The 18,208-nt window shown below is 39.9% G+C and overlaps 1 protein-coding gene across 2 annotated transcripts in view; it reads right to left on the bottom strand.

The window, feature by feature from the left end:
- The window catches only part of myo7aa (myosin VIIAa), a 49,240-nt gene extending 32,178 nt beyond the window's left edge, over positions 1 to 17,062 (bottom strand). Inside the window, exons 1-15 of one of the 2 annotated variants that reach the window (XM_071496312.1) lie at positions 16,415 to 17,062; positions 14,099 to 14,212; positions 13,183 to 13,335; positions 9,068 to 9,252; positions 8,648 to 8,769; positions 7,321 to 7,463; positions 6,651 to 6,764; positions 5,521 to 5,589; positions 5,228 to 5,312; positions 4,672 to 4,748; positions 3,971 to 4,090; positions 3,256 to 3,398; positions 2,776 to 2,986; positions 2,479 to 2,614; positions 1,287 to 1,393 (exon numbers count right to left, since the gene is read on the bottom strand). In XM_071496312.1, coding sequence (XP_071352413.1) covers positions 1,287 to 1,393; positions 2,479 to 2,614; positions 2,776 to 2,986; positions 3,256 to 3,398; positions 3,971 to 4,090; positions 4,672 to 4,748; positions 5,228 to 5,312; positions 5,521 to 5,589; positions 6,651 to 6,764; positions 7,321 to 7,463; positions 8,648 to 8,769; positions 9,068 to 9,252; positions 13,183 to 13,335; positions 14,099 to 14,212; positions 16,415 to 16,519 — 1,884 coding nt within the window. In that variant the 5' untranslated portion in view covers positions 16,520 to 17,062. Of the gene's footprint in view, positions 1 to 1,286; positions 1,394 to 2,478; positions 2,615 to 2,775; positions 2,987 to 3,255; positions 3,399 to 3,970; positions 4,091 to 4,671; positions 4,749 to 5,227; positions 5,313 to 5,520; positions 5,590 to 6,650; positions 6,765 to 7,320; positions 7,464 to 8,647; positions 8,770 to 9,067; positions 9,253 to 13,182; positions 13,336 to 14,098; positions 14,408 to 16,414 lie in introns of those variants that run through there. The other variant, XM_071496311.1, reaches the window with a different exon arrangement.
- Positions 17,063 to 18,208: the final 1,146 nt, after the last annotated feature.

The following is an 18,208-nucleotide window of genomic DNA, read 5'->3' as shown; positions in this document are numbered from 1 at the left end:
AGGACTCACTTTTCTCTTCCTGAGCTCAGACACTAACCTTTTTCCTCTTTCTCCGTCTCTAAATATAAAAACCTTTGTCCAGCTGACGTTGCAGTTTCAGAGTTAAATGTCTGTCAAAACACCAGACAGAGCAACAACTACAGATGAGTAACCATTCTAAGTGGGTTTATTTCTGATGGACATGGGACATAATGATATCCCAGTCCCACTTAATCTTTGTTTCATATATGTATGTTCAGATTTGACTGACACAAATTGCAGCAATCAGGTACTAAGAGTTTTTAACTGGCTTTACCTTATGCCTACCACACACTAGATGAAAAGACCTTTGAAAGACTAAGGTCTGAACCTCTCGCGTCTAAAGGAAATGTGTTATAAGTCACAGAGTTTTTAGTCTCACACAGGCTTTGTTGGAGAGAGGACGATCTGGAATACCTTGCTTAGCCTGCTGCCACCGTGACCCAATCCCAGATAAGCAGAGGGAAATTGATAAATGGATGGATGGATAATGAGGACCGAAATAAATGATTACTACTACCATTCCTGATAGATGGAGATGGTGTTTTGTGTTTGGGGGGAATGGGATGTATTTTATATTCACCTGCTCAACCACCAGGAGCGTAAGCACACAGAAATTAGCAAGAAGAAGCATGCATGCACACTTGAACTTCTATTTTTGTGAGGACACTCACTGACTTAATGCATTCCCTAGCCCCTTACCCTAACCCTAACCATCACAGCTGAATGCCTAACCCTAACCCAAACCTAATTCTAACCCTAAAACCAAGTTCCGACCCTCAAAATGCCATTTGAAGACAGTTTAGAAAGTGAGGACCAGCCTAAATGTCTTCACTTTACCAAAATGTCCTCACTCTGTTAGGGAAATACCTTTTTTGGTCCTCACAATGTAGCATTTACAACTACACACACACACACCTCTCATACAAACAGACAGGATCTGGACATTACTGAGAAACATGCGAGTTAAAAAAAGACATGTAGGAGCCTGAACAGGTGGAGCCGCCTCTGGCAAAACTGTGATCCACAACTGACTTCAAGTCATTCTCAGATAAACTCTGAACTCTTTTTGTTTTAATTTATCAAGCCTGACTGTAAAGTATTGATTTTGCGTTCATGCTTTGGTTATCACTTGAAACTGGAATGAAAAATGCACTGGTGGAAAAGTCAGTGCCACAGAATTTATCATATATTATACTATTTTAAGTGTTTTCTGCTCGTTATCAATAATACACTGTATACAGGCTGTGTGAGTGTATTCCTGTTACCATAGCAACATCAGCTTGGAAGATTTGTTTGATGAACTTGTTCTTAGAGGAATGAACCAGCTGGATAATGTCACCGTATAGAGTGTCTCTGTTCTTCTCCAGGAAGCCTGCAGGACACAAGCACACACACACAAGCACACACACACACACACACACACACATAAACAGGGTGTTACAGTGTGTATGGTGCAACAAAAATATGTAACAAAGAGTCACAACGTCCTTTTTCCCCTCTGAACTCTGAACTCTCTCTCTGCTCATGACACAAAACACAGTCACATGCTCAGTGATAACAAAAGGCTTCATTTCTCACATTTTTCTGCACTGACTTCAGGTTCTTTACCAACATGCAGCTCAGCACAACTGCTCACCTTAAAACCAAAATGCACCAGTGCAACTAAAACACAAACCAGCCTAAAAACCATGAACAACAGGTGGCATCACAATAATTGCTACTGTCTTGTTAATGTTTTTGTTGGTTTGTTTATTTGTCAGCATGATTACACAAAAGGTACTGAACTGATTTGCACTGAACGTGGTGGAGGGATGGACCAGGGAGGAATCTATTACATTTGAGGCAGATTCAGATCATTTACTATGAATTTGATTTTTTTCTCTGAAGTCTGGTGTATGTTGTTTGACACTGGCCTTGGCGGAGGTCTGTGCTCTCTGAGAGCACCTCTAGTTTATTTATTTGGCACAGGGCAAGATTCCACTACAACAAAAGAAGTGCACCTCTTTATTGCATCAAAGTGCTACCTTGTAATATATGCTACAGAAATTAATCAGAAATGCTGCAATTTGCTGCAATAGGCAAGGAGTGATAGTAGGAGTAATTCACAATTCACGAAATGAAATCAACAATTACAAAACCGTCTGGATTCAGTGTTTTATGTGGCAGTTAGAAATGTATGCATTTTTTTAGGTGTAGCAGAATGAAGCAAACATCAGTCTGATTCACGGTAATTTTGTGTTATGTTTTAGGTTTTAAACATTAATTCAGCAGCTTTCACAACAGTATGTGAGCATGTACGATGGAGGTTTTGTTGGTAGATAAGTTTGAATATGATGATTTTGAAAGATGTGGTTATTGAATGTGTTCTGTGTCAAAGCAATGAAAATGTAGTAATAGGGGACATTTGGAGACCATTGAACCTTTAAAGCTCTCTGGTGTGCATGAAGTGACTCTGACCTCTTGTTTCATAGTAAACCACTCCGGCAAAGTGCTGGATGCCAAACTGAGTCTCATAGTTGTTCTTTGGAGGGATGTAGTTTGTGTTGAGTTTGTGCTGAAAGTTCAGCTTGTTGAGCATGGTGGTGTCTGTGCCCTGCAGGTGACACAAACACAGACAGGAAAAAAAATCACATATGTGTATTTTTTTTTTATTAAAATTGAAATTTATTTAAAGCTTCTTCATTCAAAACTTGTTTTCAACTCATAAACCTGCAATGACCAGTGTCCCACCACCCACCATCTGAGTGTATGTACCTTGGGGAACTTGCTCTCCTCATCAATGAGAGAGATGATGTTCATGGGTTTGATGGCGATCATGTCCAGGGCATCCTGGTTGTCAGTGAACTCGATGTGCTGCCAGTTGATGTGCTCCAGGTTGTACTCCTCCTGCTCCAGCTTGAAGACGTGACGGACGAAGAACTGCTGCAGGTTCTCGTTGGCAAAGTTGATGCACAGCTGCTCAAAGCTGCAGGAAGGAGGGGGGAGAAAACTGTGACGATGAGAAAAAGACTTTCACTCTCAGTTCTCTTCAGGTAAAGAAGAAAATGACAAGACGGTGAGAGGAGGAGGTCCCAGTTTACAAACGTACACATTTTTCTAACTGGAGGAGACAAAGGAAAGAGAAACGAGACCTTTACTCAGAGTTGATATATGGTTCCTCAGATGCATAATGTCATCAAGTGTGTAAGCGTGTGTGTGTGTGTGTGTGTGTGTGTGTGTGTGTGTGTGTTGTACCTGTTAACAGTGAAGTTCTCAAAGCCGAAGATGTCCAGCAGCCCGATGGAGCGTCTGAGAGCTTTGGGCTGTGAGGAAGGAGGTTTGTAAATGGCTGCATTGATCTTCTCCACGATCCACACAAACAGACGGCCATAAATACCCTGCGCACACACATACACACACACACACACACACACACACACACACACACACACACACACACACACACACACACACACAGAGCAAATCACTATTGAACACCTCAACACAGGTTCCCTGTGGAGTTGTTGACTTCTAGTGTCTCTATGCAGTTTTATGTGCTGCCACTGGTTTTGTGCTATTCCACTGATCTTGATGTGCAAAGAGATGCAGCAAAGTATCAGCGAAGGCAGGAAAGAAGAAGACTGCTAGCCAGAAAACATGAATGTAAACAAAACAAGGTTAAAATTTGTAAAATTTTGGCTTTGCAAATGTTTTACAAGCAAGGAAATGCATTTAACACTTTAGTTATTATTCAAGGATACACACCGAGTAACACTGAATGAAAACAACTTTTATTTGCTGACAAGAAAACTCCATAGGACGCCTTTAACCTCCTGTAATGGATCTCATCATATTGCCTATATCTCTCATACTTAAGGCCATACATGATAATGTGTTGAGTTTCTCGGATAGAAGATACCTTGGTGCTTTTAATTGATAAACAAACAGTTTTCATAATCAAGGTTTGTACCTTAACAAAAGCGTCTCGTACATCCAGAGCTTGTTCCATGCTGAGTGGGGTGGAGACAGTCTCCCCTCTGGTGATCAGAGTGCGGCTGGTCAGACAGTTCATCAGATCCTTACCGTCCACCTGGGCACACAAACAAACACACTCACAGGAGCTCCTTTTCATCTCCGTCAACCTCAGGTCATCGTTATGTTGACTATATGTTGTGCAAAACTGTTTTAATCAAATACCTGACCTGAGTGCTCGCTAAGGTTTTGATCTTCTTGGTACTGAGCAGTGATCAGAGCCATGGAATGATTACCATATGGTCCTAAAGGGGCACTGGCCCAGAGGCCGCTGAATCAGAGCCTCTGTTTGAAGAGTGTCTAATCAATGTTTCTCACTGGGCAGTGAAAAAGCCTGAGAGTCTGGCACAATATTGATCTTAGTTTATTTGACCCTTCATAATACACTTGCACAGTTTATGCAGCACGTAGGCTACAGTAAAGCTGCATTATGATTAGTGAGGTTCTGTTTGACAGCAAAACAGCTGTAATTTTGTTCTGCTATGTGAACAACATACTGAAGTTCAGGTGCAGCTCATCTGCAAAATGTCACTAAAAGAGAAATAAAATGACAACAGGTCATTCAGCATCCATCATCATACTGTGTGTGTGTGTGTGTGTGTGTGTGTGTGTGTGTGTGTGTGTGTGCGTGTGTGTCACCTCCAGCAGTGTGGCAGCAGTGGTGAGGTGAGGGCTGCGGACAACCTCGCAGGCATCCAGGTTGTCATAGGTTCGAGCTGCAGGGTCAGTAGTTATTCAGAGTGTGAATATTTTTTTACACACAGAAAGGATGAAATGAAACAATCATATAAAAATACAAACATATTCATGTAAAATGAGGGCATGGGTTTGGTTTTGTAGCAGCAGGGTAGATGTTTCTGGCACAACTTCACCTTCTTCCAAGGTGCAAGAGAAAGGAAAAAGTCTAAAGAGGTGAAAACTCCAGCAACACTTGCAGTACACAGAAGAAGAGTTTTTTTTATCAACACAGTTCAACACTCGAACATATGGACTGTTGTGGCAGAACAGTAAGAACCTTGTTCAGAGAGGGTTTGGTTAGAAAATCAACTGAAACTGTGAAAGTGAGGGGGACAGAAATGACATGGACGTCCAGCCCCAACCCCAGACAGAGACAGGCAACAGGAAACTGAGCACAGTGAAGAGCAGCAAACATTTTGAGAAATGAATTGTGTTGTAAAATCTTCTTTTACTTTACCTTCATATCTGAGGTTTCCCATGTGTAAGATAGCAGCCAGCAGCTTAGAAATCTCCCAGTTCTCTTTGTCTGTGAACATTAGTACCTGCAGAACAGAGCAAAGCAAATCTGTAAATCCTGTTTGAAAAAGAAAAACATATCACCTTCTAGTTTCTTTGAAGTACAGAGAGGGTCCACTTTGTGGGAGAAATATTTACTCAGGTCCAGATTTTACCTTGCTAGTTTAAGTGATAAAGTAACACAGACTTCTGACTTCTGACTCTCCTATAATCAGTGTGTGGTGTTACCAGTACCTTCATTGCAGAGCGGATGTTGGAGTACTCTTTCATGTCGTCTCGGCCATCACACAATGTACAGTTACCCTGCAGAGGAAGAAGAACCTCAGCCTCATCATCAACTATTAAATATGATCAATGTGTCCTTTTATATGTCGCTTAGTGAGCGGGGTGTCTCCCCGTAGAGTGGGTAAATGGTCAAAACAGCCTTTACTGATTTACATTCAGTTTTACATTGTGAAAGTTTTTCTGTTATCAAACTTTTATCGCAGCTGATGGAAGTATCTCAGCTTCTTATCACATCAACTCTGTTTTGCCCATTTTTTTTTTTATTTTGTAAAGAAACAAGCTGTTGGCTCTTAACGAAAGCCACAGTGAAGTTATCTCATCAGTGGCTAATGATTTTCACTTAAGTTGTTCCTGCAAACAACCAGCACCTGATCACTTATATTGACTGTGCATGGGAAGTTTCGCTCACTGTTATAAAGTTTGTTAGTGTGCAGGATGTGAGTTCCTGACTTCTTTTTCCAAAGTTTTTCACTTGTGGAGATACCTAAGTTTTCAGGGTTATTTTTTTAGTTTAGTTTTTTCATTTACGTCACAAATGTACATGTGAGTGCATGTAAGATTGTGCCTCTCCATTGATCTCAGAAGAAAGTTGTTTAACAATATTCACTGCTGTTCTGAGGCTATTTTTTTCTCACCATCTGGATGAAAAATTATTCTGTCGAGTGCACAATAAAAAAACCTTCTTAACCCATTTCCTAAGTTGCAACTATCTTTTCTATTCCGGATGACGCAAACGTCTTTGCTTGTTTTGTACAAGACAAATATGAATATAAAGTTATTTTGTATGAAAATCTAAAATGATATAATGATACATCAACATAGAGAAAAATAGGTGACTTTACATATACAGATAAATGCTAATTCCAGCTACTGTTTGTTAGGATTCTGAAACAGATGTTATATTAATACATAAGGGGCACAAACTGGGGCTATGCTGACATTAAATCTGACATACAGCTGATTTACATCCCTGAAACCTCCTTTTCTCATTTTTCTTTTTAAATCAAACTTGTATTACAGCTGGTTGACTGACACAGCCGAAGGTGAACACATGAGGGTCAAAGTGAAACATTACTCACGATGGTCAGGTAGGTGTAGTCTGTGGCCTTGCTAAGCCCCAGTTTCTTCTTCTCATCTGCAGTCATTCCCTTCAGCATGCAGTAGAAGATGTGATAGTTCCTCTCATCGAAGGCCTGCAGAGACGGGAAAGTAGAAAAAAACTAATGTTGCATCATTTAAGTCAAATGTAAGACTTTATTGAAAATCACATTACAGCAGCATAGAGACAGGCTGACAAGCGAGAAAACAGATAAATATTAAAGAATTAGAGAGATGACATAAAAAGAAATTCACTATATATATTCACACATATAACATTTAGAAAATTGCCTCTTTCACTACTTCAGACCCTGCAGAACGATTATTGAAACCCTCACAGAAAGTGTGCAAAGGTTAGCACACCAACCTTAGCGCCAACATGCTGTTAAATTTAGCATTTTAATTTCTGAAGCTGATATTATGAACCAGACACCATTATTACAGAATAGTTCTACATTAAAACAGAAAAATGAACTTGAAAGTGAAGTTTTTAATTTTTCCAATTCCTAAAGATTTGTTTTAGTGGGGGAGGGGTATTTAAATGCCAGACAATAAAGTGAAACATTGTTTTTTATTCCCAGTCACAGTTAATAACTGTAGAAGTCCTGAGGAGTGTAAACCTGTGACAGGTGTTGTCACTTTGGACCGTACCTGTCGACAGACTCTGGACTTCTCCAGCAGGTATTGCTCTATCTTGGCTCCCTCTATGGCTCCTCGCTTGTTGAAATGGATGTCAATGTATTTCCCAAAACGAGACGAGTTGTCATTGCGAATGGTTTTAGCGTTGCCAAAGGCTGGAAGAGAAACAACAGAAACCCGTGATAATGATGACATATGAATGAATGCATGGGTAAGTGTATATGAACCCCGCTGGTTGTGTGTACTTTTGTGTATGTTTGGGTGTTTTCATGAGGTTTCACAAGTCAGAACATTTTCAAGAAATCTTAAGTGTTAATAACAGATCAACACCTCTTAAAACTACATTTTATTTCAGACACAGTTGAGTTTCAGTAACTCTGCTTGAGGATTTTACTGATGACTTTTAGTGGAACTGTCCTCTATCTGTGTGTGTGCTGTGTGCTTGCATTAAGTTCCATGAGTCAGAACCTAAGAGTCTGAGAGTTTCAGAGACATTCGATACGTGCAGTGTGGTGTAATGTTACAGTATTGTTTTTCATTTAGGTGAGGCATTCACAGTTGTGCAGATACAGACTTCATGACTGTATATATACTACTACATAACATACTTTCATCACCAGCTCAGGCATAAAATGCACCTGTAAATAAACTATATGTACATAAAATCTGTGGGTGACCAAGACATTTCGTCATCTTGCCCCAGGGTATAACCTAAATGGGGTTTTTTAAAAGGCAGTTTTTACACTGACATGGAATTCACAGAACAGAGCCATAACACATGCTGTAAAAATGTAACCCATGAAAAATGAATAAGTGTCATTTTTATAATAGTGACAGACTTAGAGTAGAGTGACATATACATTAAACATGTCAATTAAATATCAGTATGGAAATGTGAGAATATATTTGTCGTGGTTCTGTGTTTTCATTGTCACTAACTCTCATGTAATTTCACAGCCCTCTGCACAGTTTACCACCTGCTGGCTGCAGCTGTGGTTTGTTTGCTTTTGCCTGAACATTCCAGTAAAGACTTGTTACCTGCCATCATTGTGCTTTTGGGAGTTTTTCTCAAAATGTGATCATATTATCTGATTTTGTGGTAATGTAATATTATAATACATTTTAAATCTTGTCTTAAAGTGAAATCTCTTGGTCACATTGTTATGTGACCTTTAACCTGTTAAACTTATTCATCCAGAATGATATCTCCACATTTGCACCATAAATATATCTATCGAAAAATCTGTAGAAAATGTTTAGACAAATCCTGATTGCAGGAATGTGTGTGTGTGTGTGTGTGTGTGTGTGTGTGTGTGTGTGTGTGTGTGTGTGTTCCTACCTTCTAGTATGGGGTTGGCCTCCAGGACCTGCTGTTCTATCCAGGAGTGCTGACCACTGATGGCAGCCAGGAACTGAAGGATGAGCTTGGTGCTTTCTGTCTTCCCTGCTCCAGACTCACCACTATTAAGAGTCACACACACACACAGACATACTTTTCAGTCCATGATTTTGCAAGTACCTGATCATAAACCAAAGCATTTGATACATGATGATTCTAATTGAAAATTTAAGGGATGACACAAGTTAACAAAGACTGTGAATGTCTGCACCAAACTGCACAATAATCCATCCAATACTTGCTGAGAAGTTTCACTGTGAACCAGAGTTTGGATCAATCTGTGTGTGGCTAAAACTGAGACCTTTGTCACATATTGGAGATTTGGAACCACATTTACTTGCAGCCTGAAATCTTTCATACCTGATGATACAGCACTGATCGCGGTTGTTCCTTTGCATGTTGAAGTAACAGTTGTCAGCAATGGCAAAAATGTGGGGTGGCATTTCACCAATCTTCTTGTTGGTGTAGAGGCGGATCTGGTCGGCCGAGTAGATGGGCAGTAGCTGATAAGGGTTGACGGCCACCAGGATGGAACCAGTGTATGTCTGCATAGGAAGGAAGAGAATGAACTGATATAGAGCTTGTATGTCAATCCTCAATATTTTGGACTGATGATGCTCTTAGTCTAGAATTTGAGCTAGTTTAGCATTTCCATGCCAATAATCTGTCAAAAACACTGCAGAGCAGGGGTGGGAAAAAAGTGTCATACTACAATGTAAAAATACTGTATTCCATTACAAAAAGTCATGCATTGAACATAGCCAAGTAAACATACAGAAGTACTATCAGCAAAATGAACTTAAAGTAAGAAAAGTAAAATTACTCATGATGCTGAATGGCTGCTTTCATATTGCCATACACTCTATATTATCACTGATGCATTCATGTGTGAGCAGCATTTTTGATGCATTTGGTCAAGGCAGAGCTCTCCAAGTGCTTTATAGAACGTTGGGCAGTTCAATCTGCAAAAAATGTATATTCTTTTAAATAATTTCAGTCATTCAGTCACAAAATCTTTTCAGTGCAGTGGTAATGTTTCAGCCTGTTTGCTGTTGAAATGTGTTCATATATCTTAAAACAACTAGAATTAAATAAAAAAGGTGATTTAATAAAATTCTTGAAACAACTTGAGTAGAAACAGACAGAAATATTACCAACACACTGGCAGAATTTATGAGAATATAAATTCAATTACTGGTGAGACGGAGATTGTTTTCACTGTCACAGCATTTTTATGCCATGCAGCAAGTTGGGGCTGGTGGAGGGTAGATGAGGTGACGCACGTCTCGTAGCTCAGATGTTGAAGCATGACAATTAGAACGTATTAGTGTTCGCCACGGGAGAATAGGTGGCCATGTTGAAAACATATCAACATACACTCAGGCTGTAGCGTTAAGCTTGGTCACCGCTGAGCCTGAGCCCATCGCTCCCATGAAGCATTCTGACTTGTCCTGCAGGAACATGACACCTCCCAACAGAGTGCAAATTATACATTGATGGGGGCGGCGTCAACTGTGAAAGGGAAGGGAACCTAGTACAGTGCACACGCATGCTTCAGTTAACTGAAGTGTTACAGTCCTTACAGTAGAGTAGAAAGATAAAAATATTTCCCACTGAAATGTAGTGGACTTGAAGTATAAAGTAGCATAAAATGGAAACCCTCAAGTAAAGTACCTCAAAATTGTACTTATGTGCAGTATTTAGTAAATGTACTTAACTACTTTCCACGACTGCAAAAACAAATACTTAGTCTTATGCATTTGAATATTTTTCAATTACCCAACAGGTGAAACTCCTGACTTCATGAGTGAAATCAAAGGAGGTGCCTGTTATAAAAGCTCATATCAAAAAGGTAAAAGACTAACTAAAGCACCACAGCCACAAAAAGACTGTTAAAATTAAACACTAAACTTAATATTGATACCAAAATGTATCACTACAAAAACTAATCCTCCATTGTGTCACTGCTCATGACTGAGCACCAGTGAATTAGATGATATATGACATTTTATAATGAAACACCAAGCCAGCACTGGAAATGAGAGGGCACGCTAACATCAGTTAGCTCAACTGTAACTTAAGGCTAAAGTTAGAGACTAGCTAACCTTATTCTTTATCCTCAGATACTCGACACAATCTAATTCAGAAACTCAGAAGTGTATTAAAAAAGCTAGTTAGCTAGCGACTGCTACCTATGTTTACCAAGAGCGTGTGAGTGACGCGTGGGCCAGCCACTGATGCGAGAGTGAGGCGGGCAGACGAGAAGTTCCGCTAACATCAAGGTAAAGAAACCATGTTGTCCACTTTATAGCTGTTTGAAATCATACCACAAGATTATTACTGGTATGAATGTGGGAAATATATTGTAATATTCATGATTACAAATCTTTGTTAATTACCTGAAATTTATCGTTGTTTTTACCTCTTTTGTGGGGTCCAAGTCTTAATCAGGGGGGTCAGAACCCCTCCATCCCTCTTTTAATTCCCTGTCTCCAAAACTTCATAATTTCAGAAAAGTAGCTCTTTTCCTCTCCATGTCAGTGTAGTTTTGGCCTTACCTCATGTAATACTGTTTTTTTCCTGCAGGGCACTGTATGTCATAAAACTATTTGTGCAGAGCAAAATAAAATGAAGGATGAGTTTTATTCCATGATGAAATGCCCATTGTACTAAATTTCTTTACAAAATTGTATTGTTTGGAACAGTTGAATCACCCATAGATAAAATCATTTATAACCAACCATGAGTTTCCTTCAGTTTTAAGATTGTGAGACCAATGCTTACATGAAACCTTAAAAACATGCACAAAGCATGCAGTTTACAGATGCACCGTAACATGACATTTACTACATGTTTTTGAGGCCATGCAGCTGTTGCATTAAAGATGTGCATTACATTAAGTGTGTCATTTTTCAGCTTGGGCTGGATCTCTGTCCAGTCATGTTTGATGTGCAGGAGCTGACTTACCCTGCCACCACAGTTTGTCTTCAGATGAAACAAGAAGAGGAAGGGAGGAAGGAGGACAGCGAGCAGGGCAAAAGAGAGAATAAAGAAGCAAGAAACTGAGGTGAGAGTAGAAAAACAGCCAGCAGCAGAAGTCTGAGAGTAGGTTCATGAGATAATACTGAGAGTGTGTTAGTAAAGTCCATTCAAGCCCTGGATAAAAGTTGAAAAGTGCTTATAGTCATTAAGGGGTGCAAAAATCAGCAGCACTGTTGGCAATCTAGTGGTTTTTCATCAGTAATTTTTTCCATTTTCCAACTTGTTACTGCCATCAAGAAACAGCAGCATTAGGAGAAGAGTGCACATAAATAGATCAACAAAGTAGGAAATAAAACTCATTATGTTCCATTAAAATTACATGATCAGTTAAAATCCTCAAATAAAAAATATTTTGTCTCCATATTTGTGGTATTTCTTCTAATAATATGCAGTACATACTGTGTATAACACTTATTAGGAACACCTGCACACCTGCTTATTCATGCAATTATTCAACCAGCCAATCATGTGGCAGCAGTGCAATGCATAAAATCATGCAGATCCCGGTCAGGAGCTTCAGATAATGTTCACAGCAAACATCAGAATAGGGAAAAAACAGATGTGTATTTCTAAAACAGTCTCTAGAGTTTAGTCAGAAAGGAGCCAAAACCAAAAACCATCCAGGGAGCAACAGTTCTGTGGAGGAAACATCTCGCTGATGGCAGAGGTCAGAGGAGAATGGACAGACTGGTTGGAGCTGACAGAAAGGCTTCAGTCACTCAGATAACCACTCTTTACAACTGTGTTGAGCAGAAAAGCTTCAGAGTGAACAACACGTCCAACTTTAGGGGGACGAGCTACAACAGCAGAGACCAGGTCAGGTTCCTCTCCTGTCAGCCAAGAACAGAAACCTGAGGCTGCAGTGGACACAGACTCAACAACACTGGACAGATGAAGACTGAAAAAACTTAGCCTGGTCTGATGGATCTGGATATCTGCTGAGGCAGCAGATGGTAGGGTCAGAACTTGACACCAACAGCATGAATCCATGGACCCAACCTGCTTTGTGTTAACAATTCAGGCAGTTTTCTTGGCACATGTTGGGCCATTCAATCATGGTTTGAATGTCACAGTCTGGATCTGAATATTGTTGCTTATTGTTTCCCTTTATGGCCACAGTTTACCATCCTCTAAGCACGATAAGTTGTCTCAAACTGGGTAAAAGAACATGACAATGAGTTCAGTGTCAGTCACCAGATCTGAATCCAGTAAAGACCTTTGGGATGTGGTAGAACAGGAGATTGACAGCATGAATGTGCAAATCTGCAGAAATGATGTGATGCAGACATGTCAACATGGAGCAGAGTGTCAGATGAACTTCTAACATCTTGGTGAATCCATGACATGAAGAACTGTTGTGAGAGCAGAGTGTTGTCATCTGAACCCAACTGAGAAAAATGTGTTAATGCAGGTGTAAATACAGTTATACTCACATATATGAGTTTTTCTCTGTATCTGATGAGCAGGTTCCGTAGAATTCCAGCTTCATTCAGGTCTCCCAGCCGGATCATGTCCTCCACACCGTGGATGGAGGTGGGATGCATTGGCTTAATGTTGGAGGCATTCTGGGGGGAGATCCAGTGCTCCTGGGGGGAGGGGGGGTTATTGTGGTTTGTAGAGCAAAACAGAAGCACAGTCCAACTTCTGAAGTTTCAGTGCACTCCTCATCCGAAACAGTAAAAACACTAAAGTTTCATTATTGCAACAGTCCCCAGTTTCCTTCAAGTGGAGGGCAGATGGAGCAGAAGCAGTCTGGGTCTGGCTCTTGCCATTTTCAATAGTTCAGCCATTTACATCCCTGTAATTTCACTTAAACTCATCAGTAAGTGAACAACATATTTGATACAAACGGCAAATTACAGAAATATAGCAGGCAAATCAAAAAAACAAAGCAAAAAGGATCTGAATGTCAAAGCTGACTGAACAGAAGCTACAAGCAAGTCAGCATGATGCCCTCTGGAGGAGCTGAATTCAACACTATCATCTCCACACTGGGAACAAAGCTGGACCATATTCAGGTCATTGCATCAGTTCTAATGAACTGCTTGCTGCTATTGTCAAAGTTTAATCTTGTCAGTTAAAGTCCAGTTTGAAACCTTCTCATCTGAGCTTTGGTTACAGAGAAATATGTGTGAATTTGTTCACTTACTTAGAAACAAAATCTTCTGATGTTACTTTTTTAGCAACACTAAAAAAGACAGTAAAACTGAATCACAATGTGGCTGAAATCTCACACATTCACTCCACACTACATCATACAGTGAGGAGTAAAATGATTTAAAGGAGATGGTGATTTCAACAATGACATAATGGAACCTTTAAGAAAAAACATAATGTTTCAGCACTTACGTTTCCCTCATCATCCAGCACCTGGATCTGTCCTGAGTCACAGAGTTTGACCACTGCACCGATCGGTACCTCAAACTCCCGACCAGTCTTCAAATCCAACCAGACATAGTCGCCCTGGAAAGAAATCTAGAATTAAAACTGAGAGCAGGAATAGGATTGAGATTAGAATGGTAATCTGGTGAATCAGGGTCAGAATAACAACAGTAAGTGTTATGAGATGAGAAATCAGAATCAGAAAGGAACTGTGCCTTGATTACACCATCTACATGACCGTGATTGAGACCATTCAGAGGTAATATTTTTAAGATGATCAGACCTGTGATTAGAACCCATATTTCTTTCACTGAATCATAACCGTTTCCACACTGCACCTAGACAAGGTTTAATGCAGCCTGAAGACATGTGAACTCCATTACCGTAAATCAGACACTGTGTTAAATAAGGCCTCATATCATCTTACTCTACAGTGAGCTGACCTTTACTCACTTTACCGTGTTTATTGAAGCTGTAACATTAAGACTCAGACGGATTAGTAAATCAAATAAATGGTGCAGTCTGAAAAGGGTAAAATAAACGGTCTCCTGATCCAGGCAGACAGTCCAGCCCGGACTAGAAGCTTCTGGAAAAGAAATAACATAAAACGTGTACCAGGAATTTGTCAAGGTGGACAGGGAGGACATCTAACCAGCAGACAGTCGTTATGTAGGAGAGGAGAGAAGGGTTAGTACAGAGAGATTAAAACCTTTTGAGTATCAAATGTATGCCTGAAAAGCGGCTCTGCACCTGTGGTCGGTTACCGTGGATTCTAACAGCAACACCACCAGCCCCAGTTCGAGCCTCTCAGATATCACCTTTACCTTCAAGTCACAGACTGGGGATCTTTGAAAAAAATGTATGGTGGTTTAAGAAAACTTCCAGCAGTACTGAAGGTTTTTCCAGATTCCTCAAAGACTCAAACGTCTAACTAAAAATATTCCAACCCTTCTAACCCTAATAAAAGATGGTACCTGAAAATTACCTATGTCACCTGACACTACAACAAAAAAGGTGACACTAGGCCTATGTTTGTTTATAGTGATGTTATATTGTATTGTTTTATATTTACTTATTAATTTTATGTCAGTATATTTATTGTGTTTTCCAAGAACACCAGCCAGCCAGGAAACACAGTTGCAAGTGGGTTAAAAATTCTTTTTTTTTATTTTCCAGAGACACAATGGGCTCTATATTACACCTGCCAGAAAGCGGCACAGAAAGTATGACGGGCCTACATCTCTGCCAGATCATAACACTGCCACAACATTGACATGTGTCATGGATGTCTCTTGGACATAAATGAGGCTCTGCAGAGAAGCGTTCTTTTCTTAATACCTTGTAAATCCACAGGGTTTGTTGTTCATGACTAAATTTGTCCACCACAGTCTCATAATGAACCAAACATTTATTCACACTTCTTGTAATATAGCCTTGGCTAACATAAAAGATGTCCAACATTGTGATTTGTGCCGTTGCTTCATTGTAGAGCTGTACACATTCAGCCCTTCCTTGGTCCTGTTGCATGTTCTGGACTGGGCTCACTGGTCAGTCACAATATGTAATCAACTCCCCACAAATAGAATCTGCACCGTTATAATAGAATGTGCCAAATTACAATTATTGCTCATTGCACCCAAAACACTCCCATGAAAAAAAAGAGACTAAGTACAATCCTTTTGAACCATGCAGCTCGTGCAGCAAATAGACTGTTTCCTGCCATTAAAATAGCAAAAGTGATATGGACACACCCTAAATGCACTTGCAGCATGCTCTTTAGACCATAAGCTTTGCAATGTTAAAATAGAGGCCAAAATATTTTTCATCTAGATTCTAAGCAGAGTCTTTGGGGATACTGTAAATGTCCTCAAAAAGGCACTACGTTTTTTTTTTTACAAATCGGCAGAAAATTACTGCTCAGCTATGTGATGTGATGAGAGTTAGAAACTGGGGCTAAGTCATCACAAGGTAGGAAAATACTTTTCCAACCCCTCCTGCTGAATAATGCACTTTTTATCTGTCCTTCTGTAAACTGAATGATCCAAGCTCCTGTTTTCTCTAATTTTCTCTAACTCCATGTGGCTAAATGCAGAGCTATGTAGCTGTTTGCATTCACAGCCACTGCCAATGTACACAGAAATATAATTGATTTATGTTTGCTGCATGAAACACAATCACACATACTCATATCTTTAGCAATAGAAATACAATAAAGTAAAGACATAATAATGACTCAAAGTTAAAACACTCACACACACACACACACACACACACAGAGCATACCGGCAGCAGTGTGCTCTGTTTCATCACAGTGTTGACGTTGCGTATCAGCGCCCATTTGGCCTGATCCTTCTCATAGAGTTCCACATAGTCCCGACGCTTGTACATCTTCACGTGCACAGTTAAAAACTCTCACTCACAGTGACAGTGATATCCGATGGTAGCAGTGTTCTGGTTGTCAGAAATATCCACAACTACAGATAGAAAGGTGCGTACATTGATCTGATGTTTCTGGAACTTCTGTTTCCTCTGTATCTTCCTAAAACACACGTGGCCAGTTTCCAAATATCCATGAGAAAAACTGCGACTCAGGTTATGTCTACAGGGCAGTTAGGTCTATAGTCATTAAAAACACAGAAATGTTGAAAATCTTCATGGTTTAACAGGTTTAATTCATCATAGGTTTAAATCCAGCAGATCACAGTCACATGTCACCACTGCCTCTTCCCTGGGGTCATCTAAAAAAAGCTGAAATGTCCTTTAACTGATGTCAAAAAAAGGATGTAAAGAACAGGTCCAAAAACAGACAGGCAGTCAAACAGGGTCACACAAAAGAACATCCTAGTTTGTGACCTTCACTCCCGTCCTCTCAAAGCTGACTACAGAGGAAAAAATAAAGATATCTATGTAAATCTAAAATGCTGCCTGTCTGATCAGTTTGAAGTTTCCACTGTAGTAACTTATTTTGGACAAGCCTCCTGCTCTCTCTCCCTCTGTCTGTCACACTTTGTTAACCCACAACCTCCCCTGTCGCCCATGGCAACAAGATGTCACTTCCTCCTCAGGTGTGTCATGTGGTGTTGGATTTCTGTATAGATAAATACACAGCAGGTTCTTACGACTGTGTAAATTCTGCAGGTTATGCAGGATAACTGTGTGTTTCCTGACTGAGGAACATTATGGACAATACAAATATACTAGTAGTATTAATAAAAATGGTAATACATTACAATACAGGACACAATAATGTGACTAACTAATGTGACTGAATCCGCAGAAATACCACACTCCTGATCAACTACAAACCATCATGCTCATCATCATAGTTTAATAGAATTATAAATATGAAAATTATAAAAAATATGCAGCCACAAAATGAGGATCTATTAAAAACAAAATAATCAACTAAAAGTCTGGTTCCTTGTGCTCCCTTCCTAATTAAATGACATTAAATGGAAAGGTTTCACTGACACTGGTGATCCTCTGGCTTTTTCTCCACCAACACCAAGAGGCTGACGTTTTAGTTTTTTATGAAAATATCTTGACAGCTGTTTGAAGGATTGTTGTGAAGCTCGGTTCACACATTGGTGGCCCACAGAGGATTAAATGTAATAGCTTTGTTTGCCTGTGTTTACTTTACATTTCCATCGTCCTCAGCTGTGATTTGTACTTAGCGCTAAATAGCAAATGTTAGCATGCTAACACAAAATGCTAAACTAACATGAGAACATGGTAAACATTTCACCTGCTTAACAACAGCATGCTAGCATTGTGAAGATGTTAGCATTCTGCTGTTAGCATTTAGCTTAAGTACTCTCCTACTCTGTAAGAAGAGGAGACGGGAATGATGCTGGCTGTGCAGTATGAGCTGTGAGCTGGTGACACACGGGTTTGTGTGTGTGTGTGTGTGTGTGTGTGTGTGTGTGAGATGAATGGTTGTTTGAGTATGTGTTACACACGATATGTGTCAGTTTAATTAAGTAAATACTCCGTCTGGCAAACTGAACCTGAACATTACACCACCAGGCACCTGTCACACACACACACACACACACACACACACACAGTCAGTGACAG

Source organism: Trachinotus anak, unplaced genomic scaffold (assembly GCF_046630095.1).
Source record: "Trachinotus anak isolate AG129_WGS33_773 ecotype Australia unplaced genomic scaffold, CSIRO_AGI_Tana_v1 ptg000014l, whole genome shotgun sequence".
NCBI classification, from domain to species: domain Eukaryota; kingdom Metazoa; phylum Chordata; class Actinopteri; order Carangiformes; family Carangidae; genus Trachinotus; species Trachinotus anak.
The sequence above is the reverse complement of the archived record's forward strand: the minus strand, read 5'-3'. Positions and strand labels throughout refer to the sequence as shown.